This window comes from Manis pentadactyla, chromosome 11 (assembly GCF_030020395.1).
Source record: "Manis pentadactyla isolate mManPen7 chromosome 11, mManPen7.hap1, whole genome shotgun sequence".
Lineage (NCBI taxonomy): Eukaryota > Metazoa > Chordata > Mammalia > Pholidota > Manidae > Manis > Manis pentadactyla.
Window position 1 is genome coordinate 94,759,320 of NC_080029.1, and position 25,507 is coordinate 94,784,826.

The following is a 25,507-nucleotide window of genomic DNA, read 5'->3' on the forward strand; positions in this document are numbered from 1 at the left end:
GTACTTCAAATGAACATACATATCGTTCAGTTATAAGTGAAAAATCTTGCTTGCGGCTCTGCCTTGCATCTGCTTGGCTTCTACATTCCTGCAACCATGTAGAGAGTGTTCCTATTGTTTTTACAGTTATTATTTAACAGGGGATGGTTGCTCTGAATTTTATTTAATGAATCTACCCTTAATTTATATTTGTATTGTTTCCAACCCATTTTATTTCAAATGGTACTGCAGTGAATTCTCTTCTTTATATGTCATTTCACATGTGTGAGTGTCCACTTGCTCTGGTCTGTAGTGTCTGAGTAACAGTAGTCCCAGTTTTCCCTAAGTGGATGTGCATTTCTCACTAGAGCCCTCTCCCCAAGCCCTCTGAGTTGTCCCCAGCAATGCTCACACTTGTTCGTAAATCCGGCCTTGGTTTTACCTGCCACCCAGCCAGCTGTCTTAGCTCAGCCCAGACCGCCATGCTGTTGTGAGTGATACCCCACCTTGCCACATTGAATCTGGCTTTCCTGGGGCTCATGGCTCTTGCCCTGCTTCTCTTTGCCCCAGGATTTTCTCTTAACTCCTCACAGCACAGCCAAGACCAGAATGTGGCATTTAACAAAAGTAAACTAAAGGCTTGGACTTATCAGTAGGGGATAATAATAGAAGAAGAAAACCACAACTCACGCACACCCCTACACATGCACATCTTAAACCTGGACAGTATGCTGCTTCTGGGTCCCCGGGCCAGACCTCTCTGCAGGTGGCTCCCACTGGCCACGTTGCTCCTTCCCTGTTGGCTTGAACGCCCTGCCACTGGGACCTCCTCCCATCTTCTCTGTACAGATTCAAACTCTCGAGGGAGGAACAGAGTTTTTCAAAAGAGAAACATGATCTTTAGACATGTTACCACAGTGAAGACAGCCAGTTAATATTTTTAAGCAATTATCTACTCATTTTTTTGAACTTCCTCATTCTAGGAAGAAATTTATTGCTCTTTTGATTTGGGTGTTAGCAAACTGCCACTTGCTGGCCAAATGCAGTCTGCTGCCTGTTTTGTACAGCTGGCTAAGAATGGCTCCTCCTGATGAACGTTTATAATTGATTTGATGATAGGAAACACTAACTCTTTTTCTTATCCTAAGAGAAAAAATTCCATTCTTTGCATTAGTAGACCTAGATTACAAAAAATTATTTTATATTGAATTTTGTTAATAAATTTTTTTTCTCTCTTTAGTTATATAATATGATTTTTGCCTCAGCCCACAAGGTCTAAATGTTTCTTTACAGAAAGGGTTTGCTGACCCCTGATTTTGGGGATTACAAAATAACCACTTTAATGAGCGTTTTAAAGTATAAAGGTGACCTATCTTTCCTCAAAAGTAAATCTAGTCTTCCATCTCTAGGGACACGAATTGCTCATGTTTTTGAAAGGGTAGTCTTAATTATTCAACATTGAACACAGTCTGGGATTTGATGATATTAAGGAATTATTGCTTGTATTTCAGGTGTAAAAATACAATCGTGATTGTGCTTAAAAAATTCCTTATCAAATCTGGCTTTCCTGCAGCTTATCAGAGATATTACACAGAAATATTTATGGGTAAATTGCTATGATGTTTGCTCTTAAAATACTCCAGAGTAAAAAGTGGCATGTGTGACGGTATAGGTGAAACAAGAATGATGCATTTTGAAAATTTCCATAATAAAAAACTCAGTCTCCCACTCTTGCCATCAAAAACCGTAACATCCGTCTGTTTCTCTGTGGCCCAGCTTCAGCCAGCAAAGTCTAGTACAGAGGAAAGCTCACTGTTTTGCCTAATTGGATAACAGTCTAGGCTGTGTGAATAGGGACAAAGGGACAGCCTGGATGTCTGTGGGATACTGGGCACACAGATCAAGCTGACACCCATTGACCCCTAGGTGGAGGGGGAATGGGGTTGAGGTAGGGCTACCCTCACAGTCCTCTTGTTTGGAATTTCCAGCCCTCCTGTTGGGGAAAGCTGGCCCTTCAGTTTCAAACTTAATGTAGGCATCTGTGTGTCTTTGATAAACTGATGAACCCCTTCTCGTGGCCAAAACTTCGAGTAGTAAGAAGAGTCATGTTGTAATTATCTAGAGGGATGGGGAATGAAGGAATGGAGCCTTCTTAACTTGTTTACATTGAAGTTATTTGCAAATTAGTTTTCGTGGGAAACCTAGATGCTTATGATTTTCTGACTTTTCCATTTCTTGTATAGCTGCGCAGTCAGGAATACTTGAAAGAACAATTTCCCTGATTATGAAGAATCAAACACCAACAAAGAAGGTCTGTATGCTTTGTCATATCACTGTCTCAATTATCATCATCCATTTTGTGTGAAAAGAATTTTTTCTCACAATTTTGTCACTTTCTTAGTTTCTCCAGTATGGGTACTTCAAGTGTTGCTTAATATATTTCTGTTTTTCACTGTACAAAAATGAGAATATACAAAAACAACTGTGACAACTCAGAATAAATAATAAACTAGAGTATCTATATAATACTGTGAACAAAATCACTTTCCAACTCAGTTCATGTATAATTTTAGTATGATGGCTACACATCGTGCCCGTTGGTGACTGGCTACAACCGTGTGATTCTTGCGGAGTTTGACTACGATGCTCGGCCCCTGGAAACCTTCCCCTTTGACCAGAGCAAAGAGCGACTTTCCATGTACCTCATGAAGGCCGACCTGATGCCTTTCCTGTATTGGAATATGATGTTAAGGTGAGTGCCTCACCTAGGGCTAGAGGCATGCCGTTCAGCATATCCTACCGACTTGTTTAGGTGGATCTTTTAAGGCGGCTTCAGGAGAAGTCATGACCCAGAACAGAACCGGGGAATGGAGTCCCTCTTGCTCTGCTGGCTCTCATGGTTTAGAGATGGTAGCCTGGGAAGGGTTCCATGACCTCAGCCAGACTTGGTGGGCAAGAGGCTGCCCAGGTTGAGGAAAGGAAGCCGAAGCTCGTCCACCACCCAAGGGGTACAGCCTTTTCCCTTCGTTACTGGCTGTGACCAATTCTTTTGTCATCCGTGCTCTGGTTTTCTTTTGCTTCTGGATTAATAATAATAATAATAATAATAGTAAATCACTTTCACGTGCTAGGTTCTTTCTTATCCGCTACTTTACTTTTTTTTTTTTTTGTGTTGTAGGAAATGTAAAACATAGTTTTAAGAGCATAAGCTGTGGAGTCAGACTGGTGTCTGAATCACGCTTCTGCCATTTACTAGCTGTGTGTCCTAGGGCAAGTTGCTTATAACTCTCTGTGTTTAAGTTTCCTATCTGCAGATTGTCCACCTCACAGGGTAGGGGTTAAGGAGATAACATAAAAAGACAGCCACATAATAGGCATTCAGTAAGTAAGCAGAGTGATACAAATTCATTAGTCTTCTTCTAAAAAACGACAGTCTCATTTGACTTGTCCAGCCCTCCATGAAGTAGGTGAGTCAGGATATCTACACCAGTGGTCTTCGGCCAGGGGTGATTTTGCCTGCAGGGGACATTCAGCCATATCCGGAGACGTTTGGCTGTCTGTAGGGGGACCTGCTGGCATCTCGTGAGCAGAGGTCAACGGTGCTGATGAACATCCTTTATTGGGTAGGACAGTCCCTGCAGTGAATAAAGATCTGGTCTGAAAGTCTTGGGACTTTTTCTGCTTCATTAGACAAATCTTGTTTTATGTGCTTAGCATGCTCTAAGTCTGGCTTCCTTTTCAATATCCTGCTGCCTGAAGTCACCCCCCTCTTTTCTGATGCCAGTATCTTTTCTGTGTTATTTCTTACAGGGGTTACTGGGGAGGACCAGCCTTCCTGCGGAAGTTTTTCCATCTGGGTATGAGTTAAGAGTGGTTTAATCCTTGCTCTCCTTGGATGGCTTCTGAGGCCAAGAGCAGCATGAAGAACTCAGAACCTTGTAGAGTTTACTGCTGGATGATGGTGACCAAATGCCTCCCTTTTCAGTACCTCTGGACGGTCGTCATGTGAGCTGCCAAGGATGAGTTCAATTCTCTGGAAATATGCAAATGAAAGAAGTGACTTATGTTTTTTAAATAAAAACTTACCATTGATTGAGATTCCATGAAAATTTAATCTTGACTAATGGAGCAAAGTGATAGCACTTGGGAGGAAAAGATGGTGGCAGTGGGATGGCTTACCTACTTACCTCAGCTGTAGCTGGCATGAATTCACCAGAGCCTGTTTGAATTCACAGAAAACAAGAGTCATTCCAGGGAGAATATGAGTTCACACAGCGCGTGTGCCGGTCCCGGACACGCCCCTGCTGCAGGAGCCTAGTGGCCTGAGAGCCCGGCTGCCTCCCCTCTGGCTCCACCTCCAGAGGCCACACCTTCTCCCAGCCAAAGGCTGACGCTCCTCGGATTAGGGTCCCTCTCCTGTAGGATGTGGGATTCCCCATCAGCCTCGCTGACACTTTCTTAGACCTGCCTCAGTCTGAGGCTCTCCTTCCCCTCTCCCTTTCCCAGGCGTCCCACCTACCTCTCGGTCTGAAAGCCCTCCCTACCCCTTCCTTGTCCTTCAGCCTCTGTGGACATTCCCTGCCCCCACCACTAAATCTCTTGCAAACCTTTCTCTTAGCACCTGCTCAGAGAACTTACACACAGTGAGCATGGGGTTTAGAAGAATCCTGGTGTGTGTCGTAGGCATGTATTGATTCAGTCCCAATTTTGACCATTGCAATTTTGTATGAGTTCACACTGGAAATATTGCAGGAAATAGTTCCATTTGAAATTTAACAGTGGCTTTAAAATAATTTGTCCTCATCTGTTTATTTGTAGAAGCTTATAGTTTCAATTCAACCTGGTATTTTAAAGCTTTGTACATTTCTTACTTATTTATCAGTGCCACCAAAGGGAAATGCATAGCGGTCTGTGCAGTGCGTTAGAGTTTTATAACAACTCAGTCCAAACCCAAACGGTTACCTAGTGTCAGTAACTGTGTTGCCTAGGATCATTAAGTCTCTCTGGTTTCCTGGAGTTCTCCTGATGACTTAGAAACCTGCTCAGGCGTTCATTCAACAGCTATGTACTGAGTTTGACTCCGATGCTCAGCCCCTGGAAACCTTCCCCTTTGACCAGAGCAAAGAGCGATTTTCCATGTACCTCATGAAGGCCGACCTGATGCCTTTCCTGTATTGGAACATGATGCTAAGGTGAGTGCCTTGCCTAAGGTTCAGCATATTGCACCAACCTGTGCAGGGTGGTTCTTTTAAGGACTGGGGTGGCGGGGAAGGCTTGTGACCACTATATTATCCAAATAGGACATTTTGGAGAGTGAAAGGGGGCACTATTAATAGCTCTCCCGGATAACAGATGTTGAACAGGAATATCACAGACAATCCAGATGTCACCCCACCTTGTCACCTGTAGAGTGGGTGATAATACCTGCTGAGCGGAGTGGATGTGAGCACTAAATGAAGTGTAGCTTTTAGCAGTTTGGCACACAGACTGCAGTTAACTATTATTGTTGTCATTAAATTTGGTAGTTGAAAGAAACACTCAGAAATACAACTTCCCCTTAGACAAGGAATTCCTGGCTGCCTTGAAGAAATGCGGGCATGGCAGGCTCTCCCAAACACTTGTCCTAACGGGAAGACATGGGGGTTCTGTTACCTGACCTGGCCATGTCTCCCTGCATCATTTCAACAGACTTTCAGAGCTGGGAAATTCCCAGTGTTACACATTAGCCAATGTGGGGTAGTGACTAAGAGCAGAGATCTGGATTCAGCCTGCCTGCCTTTGGATCCCAGATGGGCTTCTTGCTGGCTGTGGGACCTAAGAGCAGTCACTGAAACTCTCTGGGCCCCAGCTTTCTTACCTATAAAATGCAGATTATAATAGCATTTACCTTACTGGGTTATTGTGAGAATTCTTATCTAGTGCTCACCAAATTGCCGTGTTCTAGGTATAAGCTATTGCTTCAGGTCAATCAGAAGTTGACTGGCTGCCTCCTACTGACTTGTAATAAGGAATCCATAGAAACAGCCCTTGATTAGAGGGTTCTGGGGGCAACTGGTGTGACCTAGGTTGTGCCAGTTCTGGTTAGCTTAGATCAGAGAAGGCTCTTTGTATTCAGTCTGTCTTGATCTCAATCAATCCCTCTCTCTGAGGTGTATAAATACATATGAGATACATATATTATTGGATATGCTATTGATTATAGGGGTTCAATGACTGCCAGAGTTATTACTCCCACAAACATTTTTTTGGGCATCTAATATACACAAGGCCCTGGGATTTGGAGATGAAAGTCCTTGTCCTCCCTCAGTGAGCAATATTTGATTACTTACATAAAGGGCCAAGATAGATAGAGGTCCCATCTGTATGTACTGAAGGCATTTAGGATATGCCGCTGACTTATACCAGGTATTCAGAGAAAATATCCAGAAGAGGATAAAGTTTGAACTGAGTCCCTGTATTAGTCAGGACTCATTTGGTTCCACATGACAGAAATCTGACCCAAGAAAGCCTAAACAAAAAGGGGGACTCATTGGCTCATACATTGGAAATTCAGGTGTAGACTTCAGGCTTGGCTAGATGTAGGAGTCAAATAATTTAATCAAAGTGCTGTTTCTTTTCATTTAAATTCTCTCAGACTTTCTCATTGTGCCCCGGGAAGAGGGCTATGTGCGTGTCCTCCTGACTTGGCCTCCCTAGAGGAAAAAGGAACCTGGCTTTGTCCCTAGACCAGTTCTGGGGAGAGATTATGATTATCACGTGGTAAACAAGTGAATGTGTTTCCTCTATCTGAATGAGTGCAGGAATTTGTGTTCTTTTTTTCTGTGCTCTATCAGCTGTACCTAGACCAGGATGATCAGAACAACACATAGTAAATTATCAGTAAATATTTGTTAAATAATGGAAATAACCAGCTAACATTTGCTAGATGCCCGCTTCACATCTAGGGGCGTGGGATTTGCTACCAAAAGGAGATTGGTAGAAAATGTTCTGAGCACCACAAACCATGATTACTTCTCTGGTCCTGAAACACAAGCAGAAGAGTGGAGGTGTCCCAGGCACAGGGAGCAGTGCGTGTAATGTGAGGGAGGTGCAAGGCTGCAGAGACCATAGCTCCTTTGGTTATCAATAGAACACTGGGCCGTATAAAATCAGGGCGGGCCCAGGGCTTGTGGAGGATCTGGGCCTGGAATCTCCTATGTTGCTTTTGTTCCTTAAACTCCACCCTCCACCTGCTGCATCCTGGCCTCTGCCCTGGGAGGCTGGCCACAGGGGTAGTGTGGATGGTCTCTCCTGCTGTCTGGGTTCCCGCTGGGTTTGGCCAATAGGAGTTGTTGGAGATAGGAGAGAGGGAGAGAGTATGGTTGGAATTTCCTCTGGCTCCCTCCCTGTAGGGGTGTCTTGGCTCCATGATGAGATAAGGACAGAAATTTTTTGAGAGTAAGAGTTCACAAACTTCTATAGCAATTGGACAGGGAGATTTTATATCTGATAAATCTAATATTTAAAATAATAATTATTAGCACATTTGCTAATAATAATGGAGAGGAAGAGGAGTTGAAGGGAAGATTCTGGAGAGGTGGGGAGACACTCCCAGGCTAGATTCCAAAACCCCTGCCAACTGTGGAATCATACATAGTATTTTATGTTTCCTCGTTTCATTTTTTCTCAGTTAATTTTTAATTCTGTTTTACAAGAATGCTTCTCAGTGAAGAATTAGATTAAAAAAATAAAAACAAAACCCCCCAACCTGGCTCTTCAGCATAGATGGTGGGAGGGACCATGCCCTGCATGACTGTCTCTTTTTGGGTACTGATGATTGCTCCCTGCATCCGTCCCTGTGGGCATAAGGGTGGGAATAGCTCCATGGTTAAGAGCCCCGAAGGCCTGCACTGTGCCTGTGGTTCCCTGCAGGGCCACCTTTGTGGATAAGCCCATCTTGAATGATCCTAACTTGACTGTGTCATCTGCTTTTTCCTGGGATCCTGCCTGATACAAGGTAGCCTAAAAGGGACGCAGAGCTGTAGAAGGAGTGTATACAGGAATGACAGTAGAGTGTAGCAGTGTGAGTGAGGTATGGGTTAAGGGGACTCCAGATGGAGTGCCAAGGCCAGGGCCAACTGGCTTCAGTAAGAGATGATGAGGGCTTCTGTCCAGACAGTGGCACTAAGGGAGGAGGGGAGGGGAAAGAGTCATGGATATATGGGATACTGTATTAGCCAGGAAAATAGAAACCACTATATGAATAGTTCAAGCAGACAGGAATTAAACAATGCAGAGGTCTGCAAACTCTGATCTGTGAGCCAGACTCAGCTCACTGCCTGTTTGTGTAAATAAAGTGTGACTGAACACAGCCATACTCCCCCATTTACATATTGTGTGGGGCTGCTTTTGCACTGCAATGCTGGGTAGTGGTGATGGTGACTACATGTGCCTTCAAAGCCTAAAATATTTATCATGTGGTCCTTTACAAAAAAAGTTTGCCAATTCCTAGTGCACTGGGATGTAGGCATGTACAGAACTCTAGGAGTGGGTGGGGGAACATATTGTGGAAAATGATTGCTTGATTTCAGGAGATTGGGGGCTGCAGAAATTACAGGAATACTGGCCCTAGTGGTCTCAGCTGTCTGCCACAGCAAAGCAAGCAGCTGTGTACAAGCCCATGCAAGCCTCAGGTCTATGGACATAATGTCCCCTGTTACCAGAGGGGAAAAGTCTTCTTTTCTGTCTTCCAATCTAGTGCAAGTACCCCTCCCTCACTGGCAGACTAAACTGGTTGTCTTTTCCCGGCTTTTCTCCTTTATTCAGAGGTGAGTGTAGAAGGGACAGGGATACACAAGCCCAGGGCCCTGGGGTGACTAGAAAGTGGGGAAGGATATGGAGGCTGTGATGACTCCCAGGTGTGGGTGACTGTGATGGACAACAGTGCCACCCATGGAGAGGAAGGGGAGTGGAAGGGAAGGGAAGTCTGGAGAGGAGGAGAGATGCTCCCAGGTTAGATTCCCAAACCCCTGCCAACTGTGGAATCGTAGCCAACTGCCCCTGTGCGGTTTTACTCCTTCACTCTAGTGATATTCATGGGGTAAAGCTGTAAAGTACTTTGACATTAAAAATACTGGTATTCCAAGCCTGTAATTAGCAGATCTTTCCATGGCTAATGAATACCCAACTTGCAGACTAAAGCCCTTATAAATTCCTTTTGGTAGTGTAAAGGAGAACTTCCAGGCCTTGGAAGACATTGGTAATCTCTGACTCACAGGTCCTGTTGGCACAGGGGCCCTGTCAGCTCACAGAGCCCTGTGCACAGCAGAGAGAGGACTGAAGCAAAGTAACCAAGGGAGAAGAGCAGACTGAAGGGAAAGGTTGTGAGGCAGAGAGTGTAGAGGAGAGAAAGGGGTGCACCTGGGGCTGAGCCTCATTGGAAAGGTCCCCATGTGGGGCAATGGGAGGATATGGGGGCAACTGCTGACCAGCCCTAGGCCCCTTGCCCCCGCCTGGTTTACTGCCTCAGTGGTCAGTCAGGGTTCTTGCCCCCAAAGTAAGTTCCCTAGTGGTGACTAGGGATCATGCCCTGTAATTAAACAAGATTGGGGCAGAAAACTCTTCCCTAGCCTACTCCTTCCTTAACTGAGCAAATGGAGGCAGTGAGACTCAGGCACCTCAGTAGTGCAGCTTTCCACTCTAGCAAAGCTGATTTTATTAGCTTGCTTCTTTCAAATTGGAAACAGTCCAGTTTGTAAATCCACCCTTGTATTCTACTAATCCACCTTAGATCTGACTGCTTACTGGTCATCTTCTAAATGAGAAATGCTCTAATGGTTTTTATGTGCAAACACAATACTGTAGGTACCTAACCATCAATAACTGTAAAAATGACATAGTAATCTGAATGGTTGTGGTAAAGGTGAACCTTTTCTAGAATCCATTTTATAAATCTAGAAAAGGGTTGTCATTTGTGACTAGAAACTATGTGATCATTGTCAAAATGCCTGAAAAGTTTCTCAAGATTATATAGCAAATGAGAAGCTGACCTGGAATTTGCACCTGTCTGTTCTCAGTGTTTTGGAAAAAATGTCGATATCAGAATTACTTTGAAGACCTCACGGTTTTTGCTGTCATATTTCTGCGCAGGAGTAAAAGAAAAGGAAGAATATATCAGTCCAAATTCTTTCATTTTCTAAGTAGCAATGAAAGCAATTTATTGGCTTAAGCTAGAAGTCTGGGAAGGAGAACAGGCATGGCTGGACTCAGAGACTCAATTTCTCCCTCTTCCGTTCTTGCTCTTTGTTTGTGTTGGTTTCTCAGGTGAGTCGGATGAGCTCCCGCCTTGGAGGAGCCGCAGAGCCTAAGGGAGCCTGATTTCTCAGGCAGGCTCCTGCCAGACCCTGGAAAAGCATCCTTCTGACCAAGAAGGGGGAATGCAGCTCCTCCAGAATGCCGGCTGACCCCCGAGATTCCTGCCAGCACCTACCAACAAGGCCCCTTCCTGCTTCACGGGACCTCTAGGTGGATTTGGATAATGAATGGCCCGCGGAGGGCGAGCGGGAACGCGGAGAGCGCGCCCCTGGCGTCCCCCGGGCTGTGGGTGCCCCCTGCAGGAGAATTGGAGAACCCCGCTGGTCCCGGCTGGTTACCCGTCCTTCCCTATCTTTCACAAACGGCCTAGAAACGCCCCAAGTAATGCAAGCTGTGTGTGTTCACCACCTGCGCTTGATTAACTGGCCGCAGGGCAGGCCCTGAGTACAGGAACCCGAACTCGGCCTCACGCGGAGTCTCTGCCCGACACTCCAGCCACCATTCAACACACCCCTCACCGCACCACCCAGGGACTGCCTCTCGCTCCCTTGCCTTACATTTCCTGCCGAGGTGAGTTTGCTCAGCCCTAATCATAATCACACTAACATTGTTTGCTACAATGTTGAGTACTTTCAGACAGACAACTGGCTAGGCGCTTCGCAACCAGTTACTTATTTAATCTTCACATTCACTGTTCGGGAGGGCGTTTTATCTGTGTTTTCAGAGGGCAGAGGGTGAGAGAGAAGTAGCTTGCCCAACTCGGGGTTAGGAGGCGACAGGTCAGGCCGGAGCCACAAGGGGGCGCTCCTTTATTTTCTATATTGTCCCACCTGTTAACTTTTCTTGGGGAAAACGTACCATATTTTGACAAATATAAAACCCAGTGAAGAGCACGCACACATATGCGTATGTATTTGGAAATGGGCGGCATTGGCAACATGGGCTATATAGGAATAGGAAGAAATGTCACATTTCTGGAACTGTAAATTATGCTGTATCTGGTGTGACAGGAGGCGGAATTTTAAAATTTGGGAATCTTGTACAATCTGAGATGTTGGTCAGTGCCATATGGGGCAAAACTGTAAAGCTATGACAGGCCTTCATGAGTTATGGCTGATAATCCGTATCGTGTGTGTATGCATGCAAGCCTGCACATTTAACCTAGCGCTTCCTCTCAGGTTTAGTTTTGGCGTCTCCCTTGCCCCGATACCACTTAGGAATAAAGTCTGCAGCAGCTACTTTCCTCTGCCTAAATAATCTAAAGGCACCAGTCTTCCTCTTTTTCCATTTCCTGCCCCCAGTGTACCCTTGCTCCCAATTCTTAGTCTGACGGTAGGTTCTGCATGTCTGAATTCCACTCATTCTTTACAGAGGAGAATACTGATATTGGAGTAGGCCATTCTGACTGCCTCTTTTCAGCAGGCCACTTCTGATTGTGAGTGTGTTCTAGTTTCTAATTTTAAACTGATTTAAAGTAGTAGCTTCTGGAGGACAAAGATCCTATCCACTTTTGCACTGAAGCCTCTGTGTACCTATGTTGGGTCTCCGATGTTGGGTAACTGCATATCTGTGGTTCCCAAATCTGCTGGTACATTACAATCAACTTAAAAAAAAAGAAGAAAAAGCCTTTCCCTGGGGATTCTGTCTAGATCACCTTGGGCCAAAGCCTGGCAATCTGTTACATGACTTGGTGGCCCCCATCCCTGTGGTGTCTACCTCTGCTGCATCGATGAGCCTCCCCCAGCTCATATCGTGGCTTCATGAAGTGGGGTGCGTTGGGGTGGGAGGATCCCTATGACACTGGGAGAAGATCTTGGGTCTGTGGGAAGAGGTTGAAAATGGATTCCTGCCCCACTACTGCCTCACTCCGTATCATGTGTGTCTGCATGCAAGTAGTGGAGTGGCCTTAAGGACTGTGATGAGGGAAATCCTCCCAATGAGCAGAGCTATGAGCAGGGCCCTTGTTTGTCCATTTTGTGTGGAGGGAGAGGTGGCTGAAGGTAGTTTACAAGGACTCCTAGGCAGTGGCAAATAATTTGCTTGGGAGTCTGGAAGGAGCAGAAGTGGAAGTCTGGGGAAGAAGCATGTGACTGAACCTTTGAGAGTGGGCACAAAGCAAGCAGACCTTTATGCTGACTGACTGCGCCCAGCACAGGGCTCACTCAGCAGCCAGATAGATGTCTGTCAGCCTCTGCCCTTGGTCACCCCTCTGCTCGCACAGAGGGTCCATGGGAAGAGGAGCTGCAGTAACAGGGAAGGAGGCTCTTCATGGGCTTCCTCTGACCAAAGCCGGTCCAGTTACTGTCACTCCTGAACAGTTGGCATGTCAGTGGCAGAGACCAAAGATGAACCCTCAATGTGGTACCACTTCTCAGAGTCCAGCCAGACATTTGCTGGCAAGTTGATGCCATTAGGCCTTTCTCACCCTGCAGGGGACAGTGATTTATCCTTTCTGGAATTGGTCTCACCAGATATCCATTTGCCTTTCCTGTGTCTCTGCTGGTATCACCCAAGGGTCCATAGAGTGCCTGCTTACTGATGTGGGGTCCCATGGAACAGCTTTTTAGACCACAGGCTTCATTTTACAGTGAAGGAGGAGTGATAATGGGTATATGAGCACAGAATCCTCTGGGCCTGCCTCATGCCATGTCACCTGGGAGCCAAAGAGGTGGTTGGAATGGCCTGTGGGGCCTTCTGCCCCTCAGCTGGATCAGCTGGCTGTAAATGTCCTTGAGATAGGACGCCTCCAAGGCACCCAGGGACTCTGAGCACTGATGTTTCCGTAGGAAGCCAGAGGCCAGGTGAGAAGGAACACAGGCCAGTGGGGTGTGTTCAGTGGGACACTGGATGTCTGGGAGCCGTGGCGATGGGAGAGTTTAACAGGGGCAAGAGAAGGTGGCAAACATCCAACGAAACCCAGAAACAGGTCTCTGGATCCCCTCTCCGGTGGTTCTGCCTGGTGATTTTGAGGGAGGACTTGGGAATCTGTACTGTTAAAAAGCTCCTCAGGAAAGTTGGGTGCTCTCCCAGATTTGGGAACCATATGGGGGTGGAAAGCAGATGGAACATGAATCAGAGCCAGGCAGCTGTGAGCCCAGGCTTCACCACTTGCCCAGGGTGATCTCCAGTCACACGGTGACTGGCTTACTCCTCTGATTTACAGAGTTGGGCTTATGCTATCAATGGGATGATAGTGTGTGAGCCATTATTAAATTAGTTACTATACGTAAGACATGTAAAACAGAGCCTGATGAGCACAGGAAAGCTATTATTTTAATGTAAATTATTGTTTTGTTAAAAAGCTTGGTGCACAGAAAATGGACCAAGGACATACCTGATTCTTCCTGTCCATTAGCTCTTCCAGAACATAGAAGCTGGGGGCTGGGACTACCATTTCTTTCTTTTTCATTCTCCCAAATTTTATTTGGAAATCATTTAAAACTTACAAAAACGTTGCAAACATAAAATAGTGCAAGTAGCACCTGTATATTCATTAGTCAGATTCACTTATTAGAACATTTTACTCCTGTTAACTTTATAGTTTGTGTTCTTTATATTTCTTACTCTCTCTTTAAATATATGGAGTGTTTTACATACATATTTATATACACATATACACTTATATACATGTATACATATACATTACTTGCACACATATATATGTGTGTATATAAATTTTTTTCTGAATAATTTAAGTGTAAGTTACATGCATTATGGCCTTTAACCATAAAGACTATTATGCTAAATACTAAACTACAGTATTAAGTGTACTAAATAATACAATAGAGATAGTCTCTTACATAATCACAGTACACTAATCAACCTCACAAATTTATACTGATACGACACTTTATCTTTTGTCCATATTCCAATTTTATCAGTTGATCTAATGATGTCCTTTATAACACTTTTCCCCTCTGGTATATGGTCCTAATGTGTCTTTACCTTTCTTTAATATGGAACATTTCCACAGCCTGTCTTTGTCTTTTGTGACATTGACATTTTTTCCAGCTTTATTGAGATGTAATTGACGTATAACATGATGTAAGTTTACTATGTACAAATGTTGACTTGATACACATACATTACAAAATTTTTCCACAATAGCATTAGCTAATACCTGGATCATGTCACATATTTACTGGTTCTTTTTTGTGGTGAAAACATTTAAGATCTATTCTCTTAGCAATTTCAAGTATATAATACAGTATTATTAAGTATAATCACTATGCTGTACATTAGATTCCCCAGAACTTACTCATCTTCTAGCTGGAAGTTTATACCCTTGCACCAACATCTCTCTTTTTCTCCCTCCTGTACCCCCATCCCCTGGTAACCACAATTCTGCTCTCTGTTTCTATGAGTTCAGTTTTTTAGGTTCTATGAGTTCAGTTTTTAGTGAGATCATACAGTATTTGTCTTTCTCTGTCTTACTTAATTTAGAATAATGCCTTTAAGATCCATCCATGTTGTCACAAATGGCAGGATGTCCTTATTTCTCATGGCTGAATAATATTCCATTGAACATATGTACATGACATACTCTTTCTTCATTCGTCTGTTGAAGACACTTAGGTTGTTTCCGTATCTTGGTTATTGTGAATAATGTTGCAGTGAACATGGGGGTGCAGAAATCTTGAGATCCTGTTTTCATTTTCTTTGGATATATACCCAGAAGTAGGATTGCTGGATTATATGGTAGTTTGATTTTTAATTTTTTGAGGGACTTCCATACTGTTTTCTATAGCAGCTGCACCATTTTACATTCCCACCAGTGGTGCACAGGGGTTCCCTTTTCTCCATATTCTTGCCGACACTTGTTATTTTTTGTCTTTTTGATAATAATCATTTTAGCAGGTGTGAGGTGATATCTCATTGTGGTTTTGATTTGCATTTCCCTGATGATTAGTGATGTTGAACACCTTTTCATGTATCTGTTGGTCATATTTATGTCTTCTTTGGAAAAATGTCCATTCAGTTCCTTTGCCCATTTTTAATTGGATTGTTTGGGTTTTATTTTGTTGCCATTAGTTGTGGGAGTTCTTTATATATTTTATATAAAATATATATGACTTATTACCCTGACCAGATATATGATTTGCAAATATTTTCTCTCATTCTGTTGCCTTTTCATTTTATCGATGGTGTCCTTTACTGTGCAGAAATTTTTTAATTTGTTGTAGTCTCACTTGCTTGTTTTTGCCCTTGTGGCCTTTGCTTTTGGTGTCAAATCCAAAAAATCACTGCCAAGACTGATGGCCAGGAGCTTACACCACATGTTTTCTTCTAGGAGTTTCATGGTTTCAAGTTTATGTTTAAGTCTTTAATCCATCACTGACATTTTTGAAGCACACATCCCCTCCCACCATTTTTAAATGAGATGTATGTCATCTAGTGTTTCTTTTTGATCAGGTTGTGTTTGTGTATTCTTTGCCATCATGAAATCCAGCATGAGTCCTGTTGCACAAGAGACCATTTCTAATAAGCTAGGCGTGCCGAAGGCAGGTGAACCTCCAGGGCTGCTCTTGCTTAGTTCCTGGCATGGCACCAGGGTGGGGTCATGGAAGCCAGAAATGCAAAGAAAGCCATTCCCTTCAGAAATTCTTCGGTGTCATTCCTTGTAAACAATACAACTGGACAATTGGAAAAACAATCAGAAATTCAAGTCAATATAAGCATGTGGAGCAATGTCATTCTAAGGTTAAAGCCAGTTGCATGTTTCAATGATGGGATATTTAACTTCTGGACAATGACATTTACTGGTTATAAAATATATGCGGTTGGTTTAATGTGTATTTTATCTCTGAAGTTGCTATCATTGTATCTGTTTTACAAATGGGAAAACTGAGGTTTGGGGAGGTAAATAACTTGCATAAGATCGTATGGTAAGCATCAGAGCATCAGACAGAACCCAAGCATGTCTCAATACCCTATCCTGTCTCCATGAGAGTGGTGCTTTGCATAAAAAGTTCTCAAGTTTTAGTTTGAGGTAAGTGGGCTTTAAATAAATCAGTTATGCCCCAATACTGGTTCTCCATAAGTGTTACAAACTCCTTCAGCTTCTGTCTTTACTCCTGACAAACCATAGTAAAATTTTTTGGGTTTAGGGATTTTCATTTATTACCTCAAGAGAAGGGCCTCAAACCAACTTAATTTTCTCTTCCCACCCAGCTTTATTGAGATGTAACTAACATATAGCATTGTGTAAGTTTAAGGTATACAATGTGTTGATTTGATACATGATTGCTAAGGTAGTATTCGCCAGCATCTACATCACATCACGTAATTGCCTTTTCTTTTTTGTAGTGAGAACATTTAAGATCTCTCTCAGCCACTTTCAGTTATACAGTACAGTATTGTTAACTATAATCACCATGCTGTGCATTAGATTATAAATCATTTTCAAGATGTTCTAACTGGAAGTTGACCCTTTTACCAACATCTCTTTTCCCCATCCCCCAGCCCCCGGTAACCACCATTCTACTCTTTGTTTCTATGTGTTCAGATCTTTTATATTTCATAAAAAAGTGATATCACACAGTATCTAACTTTATTTCCTTGATTTCTCTATTTATGCCCCTTCTAGTCTCTATAGATGCATTCTTCCAATCCCAGCTCAGGACCTAAAGGCTTGGAGTAAGTGTGCTGTGTCAGAGAAGAGTCCATCTAGAGGGACTGCTTGAGTGAAGGCACAGAGGTAGAAACTAGAGAGGCATGGATATATCAGGGGTTACAGAATCCATTCTCAGGACCATTATGGTCAGGTCACCTCCATAGTGAGTAAGCAGTCATAGCATTTTCCTTTGGGTCCTGAGGGCTGCCTCTGTGGTCCAGAGAATATTAGATTTGTGATTATGTGTGTGTATTCATACAAGTTATGAGTTTAATCTTGCTTCTTTCCCTGGAAAGATAAACCATTATTGTAATTATTATTTAGTTAGCCCTACTGTGAGGTCTCTGAACTGCCATTTCTTCATAAGAATAACTGTAATAATAATAATAAAAAACAGCATCAGTAATGCTAATTGCCTGAATCTCTGGGGTACTATAAGGATAAAATGAGATAATGAACTCGAAAGTGCTTTGTAATCCAAAAACAACTGTCATTATACTGCATGTTGCTAAATACCTGTTATTATCACTGCTGTCTTTGCATGGGCCTCCCCCTTGTATGTTGAAGAGAGAGTTTATGTGATGTCAGTCTTTATTTTGGACAGAATGTGTGGACACAGGCTTGACATTTCTTCTGTCTTCCTTGGGGGAAAGACATTTCTTCAACCAATTTGTAATGAGGCTTTATCATGTGCCAAGTGCTTTGATTGTACCATCTTACTATATATAGTTTAAACCTTTTTATTTTATACAGTCATTATTATTACTCTTTTTTTCTGAACTAGTCACGAGAATATGATACCTCAACACCTCTAAATACTACAGTGAATCTTTCCCCCAACATGGTATTTCCCTAAATCACTGCCACATAATCCCCCAAATGAAAAAAGTCAACACTGATACATTTTCATCCAAGTTTTTCCAACTGTCCCATTTTTTCCTTTCTGGTCTAGGATCTAGCCCAGGACCACACTGTATTTAGTTGTCATGTCTCTTTAGTCTCCTTCAGTCAGGGGTAGTTCCTCAGTATTTCCTGTCTTGCACAACCTAGAGAGATTCAAGTGTACTGACCTTTCATTTTGATGGCTGACCTTCAACCTGGGTCTGTCTGATGTGTTCTCATGACCAGACTCAGTCCATGAATTCTGGCAGGAGCTCCACAGATGTGATGCTGTGCTCTTCTGGGGGCACCGTATTAGCAGGCCCATGATAACTCTTCCCACCACTGGTGGTATTAATCTGGACCACCTTACCAAGTTGGTTTCTGTCAGATTTCTCCACCATAAAGCCACTATTTTTTCTCACTGTGATTAGTAAGTATTTTGTGGGGAGGTATTCTGAAATTATACCACTACTCTGCTCCTCATTGATATCCTCTACTTACCAGCCTTAGTGATTATTGATGACTCTCTCCATTGCTGGTTGCCAAATGGCGATTTTCTATTCCATCATTTCTATCTACTCACTGGCATTCTTTAAGGAAGAGCTTTCCCTTCTTCCCTACTTATTTATTTATTCATTTATATCTTTATGTTCTTATGGATCCTCATTTTATTCAATAGGCTATAAACCATCACTATAATTTATTATTTTATTTTCACCATGATTTATTTTAAAGTTCAAATTTTCCAAGTTTGGCTAATGGAACGTCCTTCAAGCTGGCTCCTGGGTCCTTTTGTCACGTCTTCATTAACGTTTGAGCACTTCCTTACTTTCTGACATAAGATATCCAGACTTATCTAGCTACTTGTACTCATTTATTTATTTATATGTTTACAGTCTTACAGATTCCTGTTTATTCAGTGGTTATAACCCATCACTGTCATTCATTTGAAAGTAACTGCTCCTTTCCCCTCTAATCTCTCTCCTCTAAAATTCATCCTGTACTTCACCAGATCAGTCTTTTAAAATCTTAGCTACTGTGATGACATTTTGATCAATCTGGCAGTTTTGAAGAAGCAGGAAAAAAATGTAAGCTTCTCACCTGGCATTCAAGAGACCCCACTCTGTCCTCCTCCACGGCCACCCAGTCTCCCATGACTCCTTCATATGTTTCTCAGTGGGTGTCCTGAGCACCTCATCCTCCCCCATCTTCCCCCTCCCCTTCCCTCCCTTCCCGCCTTTCCTTCCTTCCTTCCTTTCAAGCTGCAGGGTGCTGGGCACTGAACAAGGGAGGCACTGACTGCTGTCTTGTAGATTGTCATGGAAAGAGACAGAAAGTAGTCACAGGAATACATATAAATCAGGTGACAGTACATGTTGTGAGAAAGAACAAAGCAGGAAAAGGAGATAAAGTGGGATTTTGTTTGAGTGAGGGTATGTCTGCCTCTCTGCCTGTGTGTGTGCACACAGTTGTGATGGTTATTTTACGTAGGGCACATCTAGTATTTTCCCACTTCCATGACATTGCTCATGTCATTCTTTCTATTTGACATGCTATTCCCTGTTGATATTTGAGCTTGAATTTGAAGAATTAAGATTTCCTCTTCCTCCTGAAGTCTTCCTTGAGTGTACTAGAACCAACGATCCTTTCCTATTCTGAGCAAACGAAACTTGGTAGAAAACATGAATCTATGTATTAGAGCACATTATTGTAAAGTGATAAAATTACAATGCTAGGCAGTATACATGGCATCAGTTTTTGAGGTTAAGAGTTAATCTCATCTTTCCATTTCTTTTTCCCTCTGCTATCTTCTCTTCCTGCACCACATAGTAGATGCTTGATCAGTGTGAATTAAAACAGAAATAAAAGAACCAGTGAAAATGGACTCAAAAGGGGGGAAAGATGGTGTACCTTCAGGAGATGGGGGAAGATGACTGTACTCTTTGATCCAGAACCCTCAGCTTTGACCAGACCCAATTCCAACTTCTGTAAATTTGAAGACTCTGGAACCCCTTCTGCTAGGGTTTTATTTTCTAAATTTAAGAGGTGGCAGATGATTGACTGACTGTGTTTCACATCATATTTCAGTGTCAACTGCTCATGACAGTTATTTCTGATTGATTTTACTTGCTCATGAATTCATGCAACAGATTTTAGGAAAAAAAATACCAATGTCATAATTCAATGCTGTTAGCCTAAAAGCAAGCAAGAAGGCAAAGAGACAAGCTAAAACCAGTCAGTCCAGCCTCCCCCTCGTTATTGAAGGTTTCTATTTTTCTCACATCCAAATATAATATCTGCCAGGTTTAAAGTTTAGGTTAGATACTTTCTGCCCTGTACAGGTAACTTGTCTTATCCTCCCAGATTGTTTCTATACCAGCGCTGCCTTTGAAGAGGGCTCTGCTGAATTACACCAGTAGTGCTGTAGGTGGCGCTGTGTACTCATTCGGTGCTGGGTGCTCAGCCTGTCTCAGATTTCGGGGAAGAGATGGCGTCTGGCATCTTTTTAGTTAAACTTGATCTATATGCTCAGCTTTTGTGGAGCAAATCTGAGAAAGAGATTAGCTGATTTCTGACCCTAAACGGAAGTTCAGCTGTTCTGTGCTCAAATGTAGCATTCACTGTAGGCTGGATCATGTCCTGGGCTGGGCTTTGGAATTAATGCCCATTGGCTGTGAAAATGACCCTGAGGTGTTTCTTCCAAGCCTTTGCCTGGGCAGTCTTTTCTGGGTTTTGTTCTTGTAAGCTGAGACTACATTAGAGTCAAATTCTACATTAGAGTCATAATCTAAGTCTGTGAGGATGGGGGAGTTGCGTTGAACGTAACTCATCAGCTTCCTTTTAAGCAGCAAGGCTGCTTGGTGTTCTAGCTGACATGGCTCAGTTTCTCAATCTGATGCTGCTCTTCAAAGTGGGCAGCTACTTAAATGAGGCCTTTATTGTCTCACCCTGTCCCCAGGTATTCAGACCTCTTTTTTGTCAAGGACCTTTATGACCAGTCAGGAAAATCAGCCTCACGATGTTGTGGAGGCTGTGTGACTGTGTACTGCTGGGCACCTGGTAATAGGGTGCTTAGTGTATCATCGTCAGCTAAGCTGCAAGATCTCAAATTCCTTAATTAAACCTGGAGTTTTCAGGTTTCATGAAATGAATCTGCATCTTATTTTTATATAATTTGAGCATGTAGAACTGAGAAAATTGAAAAGCGCCTTAGAACTGTGTGCTAGATGACCTTCTAGTATATTACAATTCTAATTCCCTAAATGCATTTCCTAAAGGCATGCCTGACTTCGAGTGCCTCTTATATTTTTTTGCATTGAAGGAAATGAGATGATACTTCCCATCACATTTCTATAATGAAGTTATTACAGTTGAATTTGATTATTTTTATTTTTTCCTGTTTATTGTTTTCAGACAACATCTCTTTTTACTTGTGACCAGTAGATAGTTCTTTGGCTTTCCATGAGTCGACACACATTAGTTTGGTGCACTTAATGTATGAGGTTACTTCACTTTTGCTCTGGCTGGTAGGAAAACCAGAAGCTGCTTCATTCAGTCCCACAGGTGAAGAATGGCAGATGAAGTTTCCCCCCTTACCCCCAGCCCGTATCACCATCTCTACCCTTGGCATTTTGATCTTTGAGAACCTCAGGTTGTGGGTCAGTGTGTGAGGAGGGGTGTTGTCCACAGGAGTAGTAGGATGAAGGAACGGTCAGATACTAAGTCTGGGGCACACAGGCAGCAGCTCTTCTGGATGGTTTGTGGGCAATTTTCTGGTTACTGTGGATAAAAGATCTTCCACAGAAGGCAGGGCGAAGGATGATCAACATGGCTTCTCAGTTCTGGGGGTGTGGAGTGCCCACACAAGTGGAATGGAGCCTAGGCCATCTGTGAACATGGACTCAGCTTCGATTTATCTTCTCGGGGCTGGAGGTGGTTTGAATGCAGGGGGAGTGTGGGGATGTACCTCTGGACGCTGCCTGTGCTTCTGTCTGCATGATGTCTCCAACTGAGGGCCCTTTATCGATTCCACTCATCACCCTTTTCGTCATCCTTCCTCCTTCCTCGTCACTCATTCTAGGGCTGGGGAAGACTGTGTCCAATCGCACATTTCTCTGGATTTTTTCGTCTTGGACCCTTGTGAAGTAGAGATTGCTAGTGCTCATCCACATCTGGCTGTCCTTCCCTTCTTGGGCACATGTGAATAAGAAGCTTTGTAGCCCCTCTTGTAGGTAGGTGGGGCTATGTGACCTGTTCTAGCCAACGGAATATAAATGGAAGTGGCACTTACTGGTTCCAGACAGTTATGGACTAAATTGTGTATGTGCTACCCCTGCCCAAATTCATGTGTTGAGGCCCTAACCCCCAGTACCTTAGAATGTGACTGTATTTGGAGATAGAGACTTTAAAAAGATAGCTACAGTCAAATGAGATCATAAGGGTGGGACCCTAACCAATATGACTGGTCCTTATAAGAAGAGGAAGAGATACTAGGGATGCATACAAAAACAGGAAAGATCATGTAGAGACCCAGCGAGTCGGTGGCCATCTTCAAGCTAGGAGAATGGCTTTAGGAGAAACCACACCTGCTGATGCCTTCCAGCCTCCAGAACAGTGGGAAGTAAATTTCTGTTCTTTGAGACACCCAGTCTGTGGTACCTTGGTACAACAGCCTGAGAAGACTAACACACACACAGGCTGAGGAATTTTAAATGAGTCTGAGCTCTCCATTCTCTCTCTTCCTTTGCACATTGATCTTCAAGGTCGTGTGTTCCAGATGCTGTTGCCAGAAGATGGAGGAGGAAGGCCCAACCCAAATAAGTTTTCTTGTGCCAAGCCACTGATATTTCTGGTTCAGTTTTTGCTGTAGGACAGCCTAACATTAATCACGTAGACTAATTCAACCTCCCTGTGCACTAGTTGTCTTGCCTTTTGAAAACAAAATTAAGCATCTGACTTGTTGGTTCTGTGGTTCCATGGGATGAATTCTCCTTGAGGCCATGATTGCCTCTGGTCTGGATGCATGAATGGGGCTGGCTCACAGGGTAACTGGGAGGTGGAAAGAACTGGTTAACACATCAAAGTATTTTACTATTTATGCAATTACTCTGGCCCTCAAGGGACCTAGGAGGTTTCCTCCTAGTGTTGAAGCTTTGCCTTCCAGGTCTCAGAAATCTGCTAACATGCTTCATGTAGAGGCCAAAGGCTAGGTTGGCCTCTGGCTTTTCTCTCTTTAATCAGAACAACTCTAGTTTTATCTGTTTAGGGTTCTGTAAGTTGCCAGGTAGGGAGAAATATGTTTCCAGCCCAGGGCAAAATACCATTGAAACAGAAATCAGTCAAAGGGAGAAATAAAGCAGGAGAAACCTGTTTATTGCTTACAAGAAGTTGTCCACTTCTGCTCGGCCATGTCTCTTATGACCTGGCTGCAGAAAAAAATGGGGCCCCACCTAATCTCTCCTGTCCAGATGTGCCCTCGCTTGCCCTTGTAATTACCTACTGATATGGAGATAGACTACTTCAATCCACCCCTTGGAAACACCTATTGATATTGAGATGCACTATGGCCAGGTGAGAGATTCTGGAAATAGTGCAATTTTATCCACAGTCAATCCCTCCAGAAATCTCACCTCACAATCTACTTGCTCCCCATCTTCCAAAATGACCCCTGTGCAAGAAAATGAGCATTGTAACCAGACTAATAACATACAATAACAACAGCAAAAAAATCCTGATAATCTTCAAGCTGGAGAAGTCAGCTAAGCTCAAAGTCCTATGCAGATTTAGTCCATAGCTCGCCCATTCCACAGGTGGTCAGTAGCTGAACAGGTAAGGAGTTCAGAGCAATCATCATGAGGCAGTTGCAGCCAGAGGGTGGGTCCAGGCCACAGGGACTGTAGAAGAAAATAATGTTAAGGGTGATAAGATACATGCTTTAATGACACCAGCATAGGCAAATCTTGTTCATTAGGTAGGATGCATGCAAGAGAGAGGTCCTGTGATAGGTCAGTGGCAGGAATGGGATCTCATCCTGGTCTAGCACACCAGACTTTCACCCCCCTCCCAGTGAGAGTTAGAGATGGGTCAATATATAGGGTTATAGGAAGTATGTGCAGTGGCCATAAAGATAAAACAAAACTTCCCCATAAGAAGCTCCTACCTCCTGGCCTTTTTGGGTACACTACCGTGATCTTTGGTAGCCACTTTGCTATTACTCCAGGAGCACACAGGAAACCAGCTTCCAGGCCTTTTCCTGAAGGTGCCAGAAGGGCCAGCCATTGCTGGTCCATGTGTCAAAATGTCCAGGGCCACATCAGAGTCTCCAGGGTTTCACGCAGTTGGGGTTGGCAGCAAGATGTTGCTCTGGTAGCCATATCCTGGCTTCAATAACTACTCTTCGGTTTGCACATACAGTTGTATAGGAGAGGCAGCAATGTGTGTTAGCATATCCACAGGGTTCAAGGCTCCTTTCTGGGGCTTCTCATCAAATGCCAGAGTACTGTCCATAAGCGAACTGACCAGTCTCATAGACTATTGGTATCCAACTTCACGCCAGATTTCAACAAACCATTGTACCTCTCTATCATGCCAGCCCCATTAGGGTTATATGGTACATGAGACTTCCACTTTATTCCTAATTGCTGCACCCATTCTTGTAATGCATGTCTAGTAAAGTAGGTGCCTTGATGGCTCTCAGTCACCTGCAGCTGGCCATAGGCTGCAAAGAGATAGTCTAGGACTCTTTTGGTGGTTTGCTGATCTGCATGACATGTAGGAAAAGCAACCAACAGTCCAGTAGCTGTGTCCACACAAGTCATGGCATACTGATACCCTTCTGATATGGGCAGAGGCCCAGTATAGTCTATCTGCCACCTGATAAGGGGTATCAGCTCCTTTACTATTGTCCCATGTTGCTGTGGGACTTGGTGTAAGTCCTTAGAGCACACAAGGCACTCCTTCCGGGTTCTGCTGCCTTCTTCAAAGGTCAACAGTAAGCCCCACTGACAGGCTGCAGCCCACATTGTCTTTGGCCCCGTGTGCAATAAATGCTCTAAGTATTGGGCTACATCAGAGGCAGGCTTTCCTTCTAGCCAGCGCACCTGGGCCGGTGTGTCTGCTTCATCATTCCTTGGGGATGTCAAAGGCAAATGGCCAGTCACATGATATACAGTAACTATTTTAGTCTAACCAAAGGTCCACAGGTCTTGCAAAAACTCTTGCCCTGAAAGGGGCCAGTGACCAACCATCCAACTGGCATGGTACCATGTCAGTAGCCACAGGGTCAAGCCCCAATAGATGGCCCAGCTGTCAGTCCAGACAAATATAGGGGAGGGCTCCTGGGTGATCACGAGCCATACTGCCCTCAACTCAGCCAGCCCATTTGCTACTCTTCCCTCTCTATCCTTCATCCATATTGTCTCAGTCTTAGGATGGAAAGCCACAGCCCTCCAACTCAGGGGTTGCCCATGCCTGGAGCCATCTGTATACAAAGTATCTTCAGGTCTAGGGGCTTTCCCTCTTGATAAGGACTCTCGGCTACCAATGGTTCAAAAGCAAGTTTTTCTTGCTCTCCACTGGTATAGGTCACTGGCCCCAACAAGTGTTGGAGTTCTCCACTTAAGGGGCTCATAGAGGTGGTGCTACACTGCTGTAAATGTGCACCCCATTTGGCCAGTGTTGGCATCTGTGCCATGCCACTCCATGGACTTTGGGTCCAGTCTCACACCCACATGGCAATAG

The 25,507-nt window shown here is 43.7% G+C and overlaps 1 protein-coding gene and 1 long non-coding RNA gene across 4 annotated transcripts in view; both read left to right on the forward strand.

Moving 5' to 3' along the window:
* SQOR (sulfide quinone oxidoreductase) overlaps positions 1–4,077 on the forward strand; it is a 67,400-nt gene extending 63,323 nt beyond the window's left edge. For both annotated transcript variants that reach the window (XM_036905428.2, XM_036905427.2), the window contains 3 exons: positions 2,223–2,290; positions 2,553–2,731; positions 3,790–4,077. In XM_036905428.2, the coding sequence (XP_036761323.2) occupies positions 2,223–2,290; positions 2,553–2,731; positions 3,790–3,847 (305 nt within the window). In that variant the 3' untranslated portion in view covers positions 3,848–4,077. The remainder of the gene's footprint in view (positions 1–2,222; positions 2,291–2,552; positions 2,732–3,789) is intronic.
* A 5,524-nt stretch (positions 4,078–9,601) lies between these two features.
* LOC118922541 (uncharacterized) overlaps positions 9,602–25,507 on the forward strand; it is a 48,795-nt gene continuing 32,889 nt past the window's right edge. Inside the window, exons 1-2 of one of the 2 annotated variants that reach the window (XR_008992599.1) lie at positions 9,602–10,482; positions 10,643–10,842. This is a non-coding gene — a long non-coding RNA (uncharacterized LOC118922541). Of the gene's footprint in view, positions 10,483–10,504; positions 10,843–25,507 lie in introns of those variants that run through there. The other variant, XR_005028807.2, reaches the window with a different exon arrangement.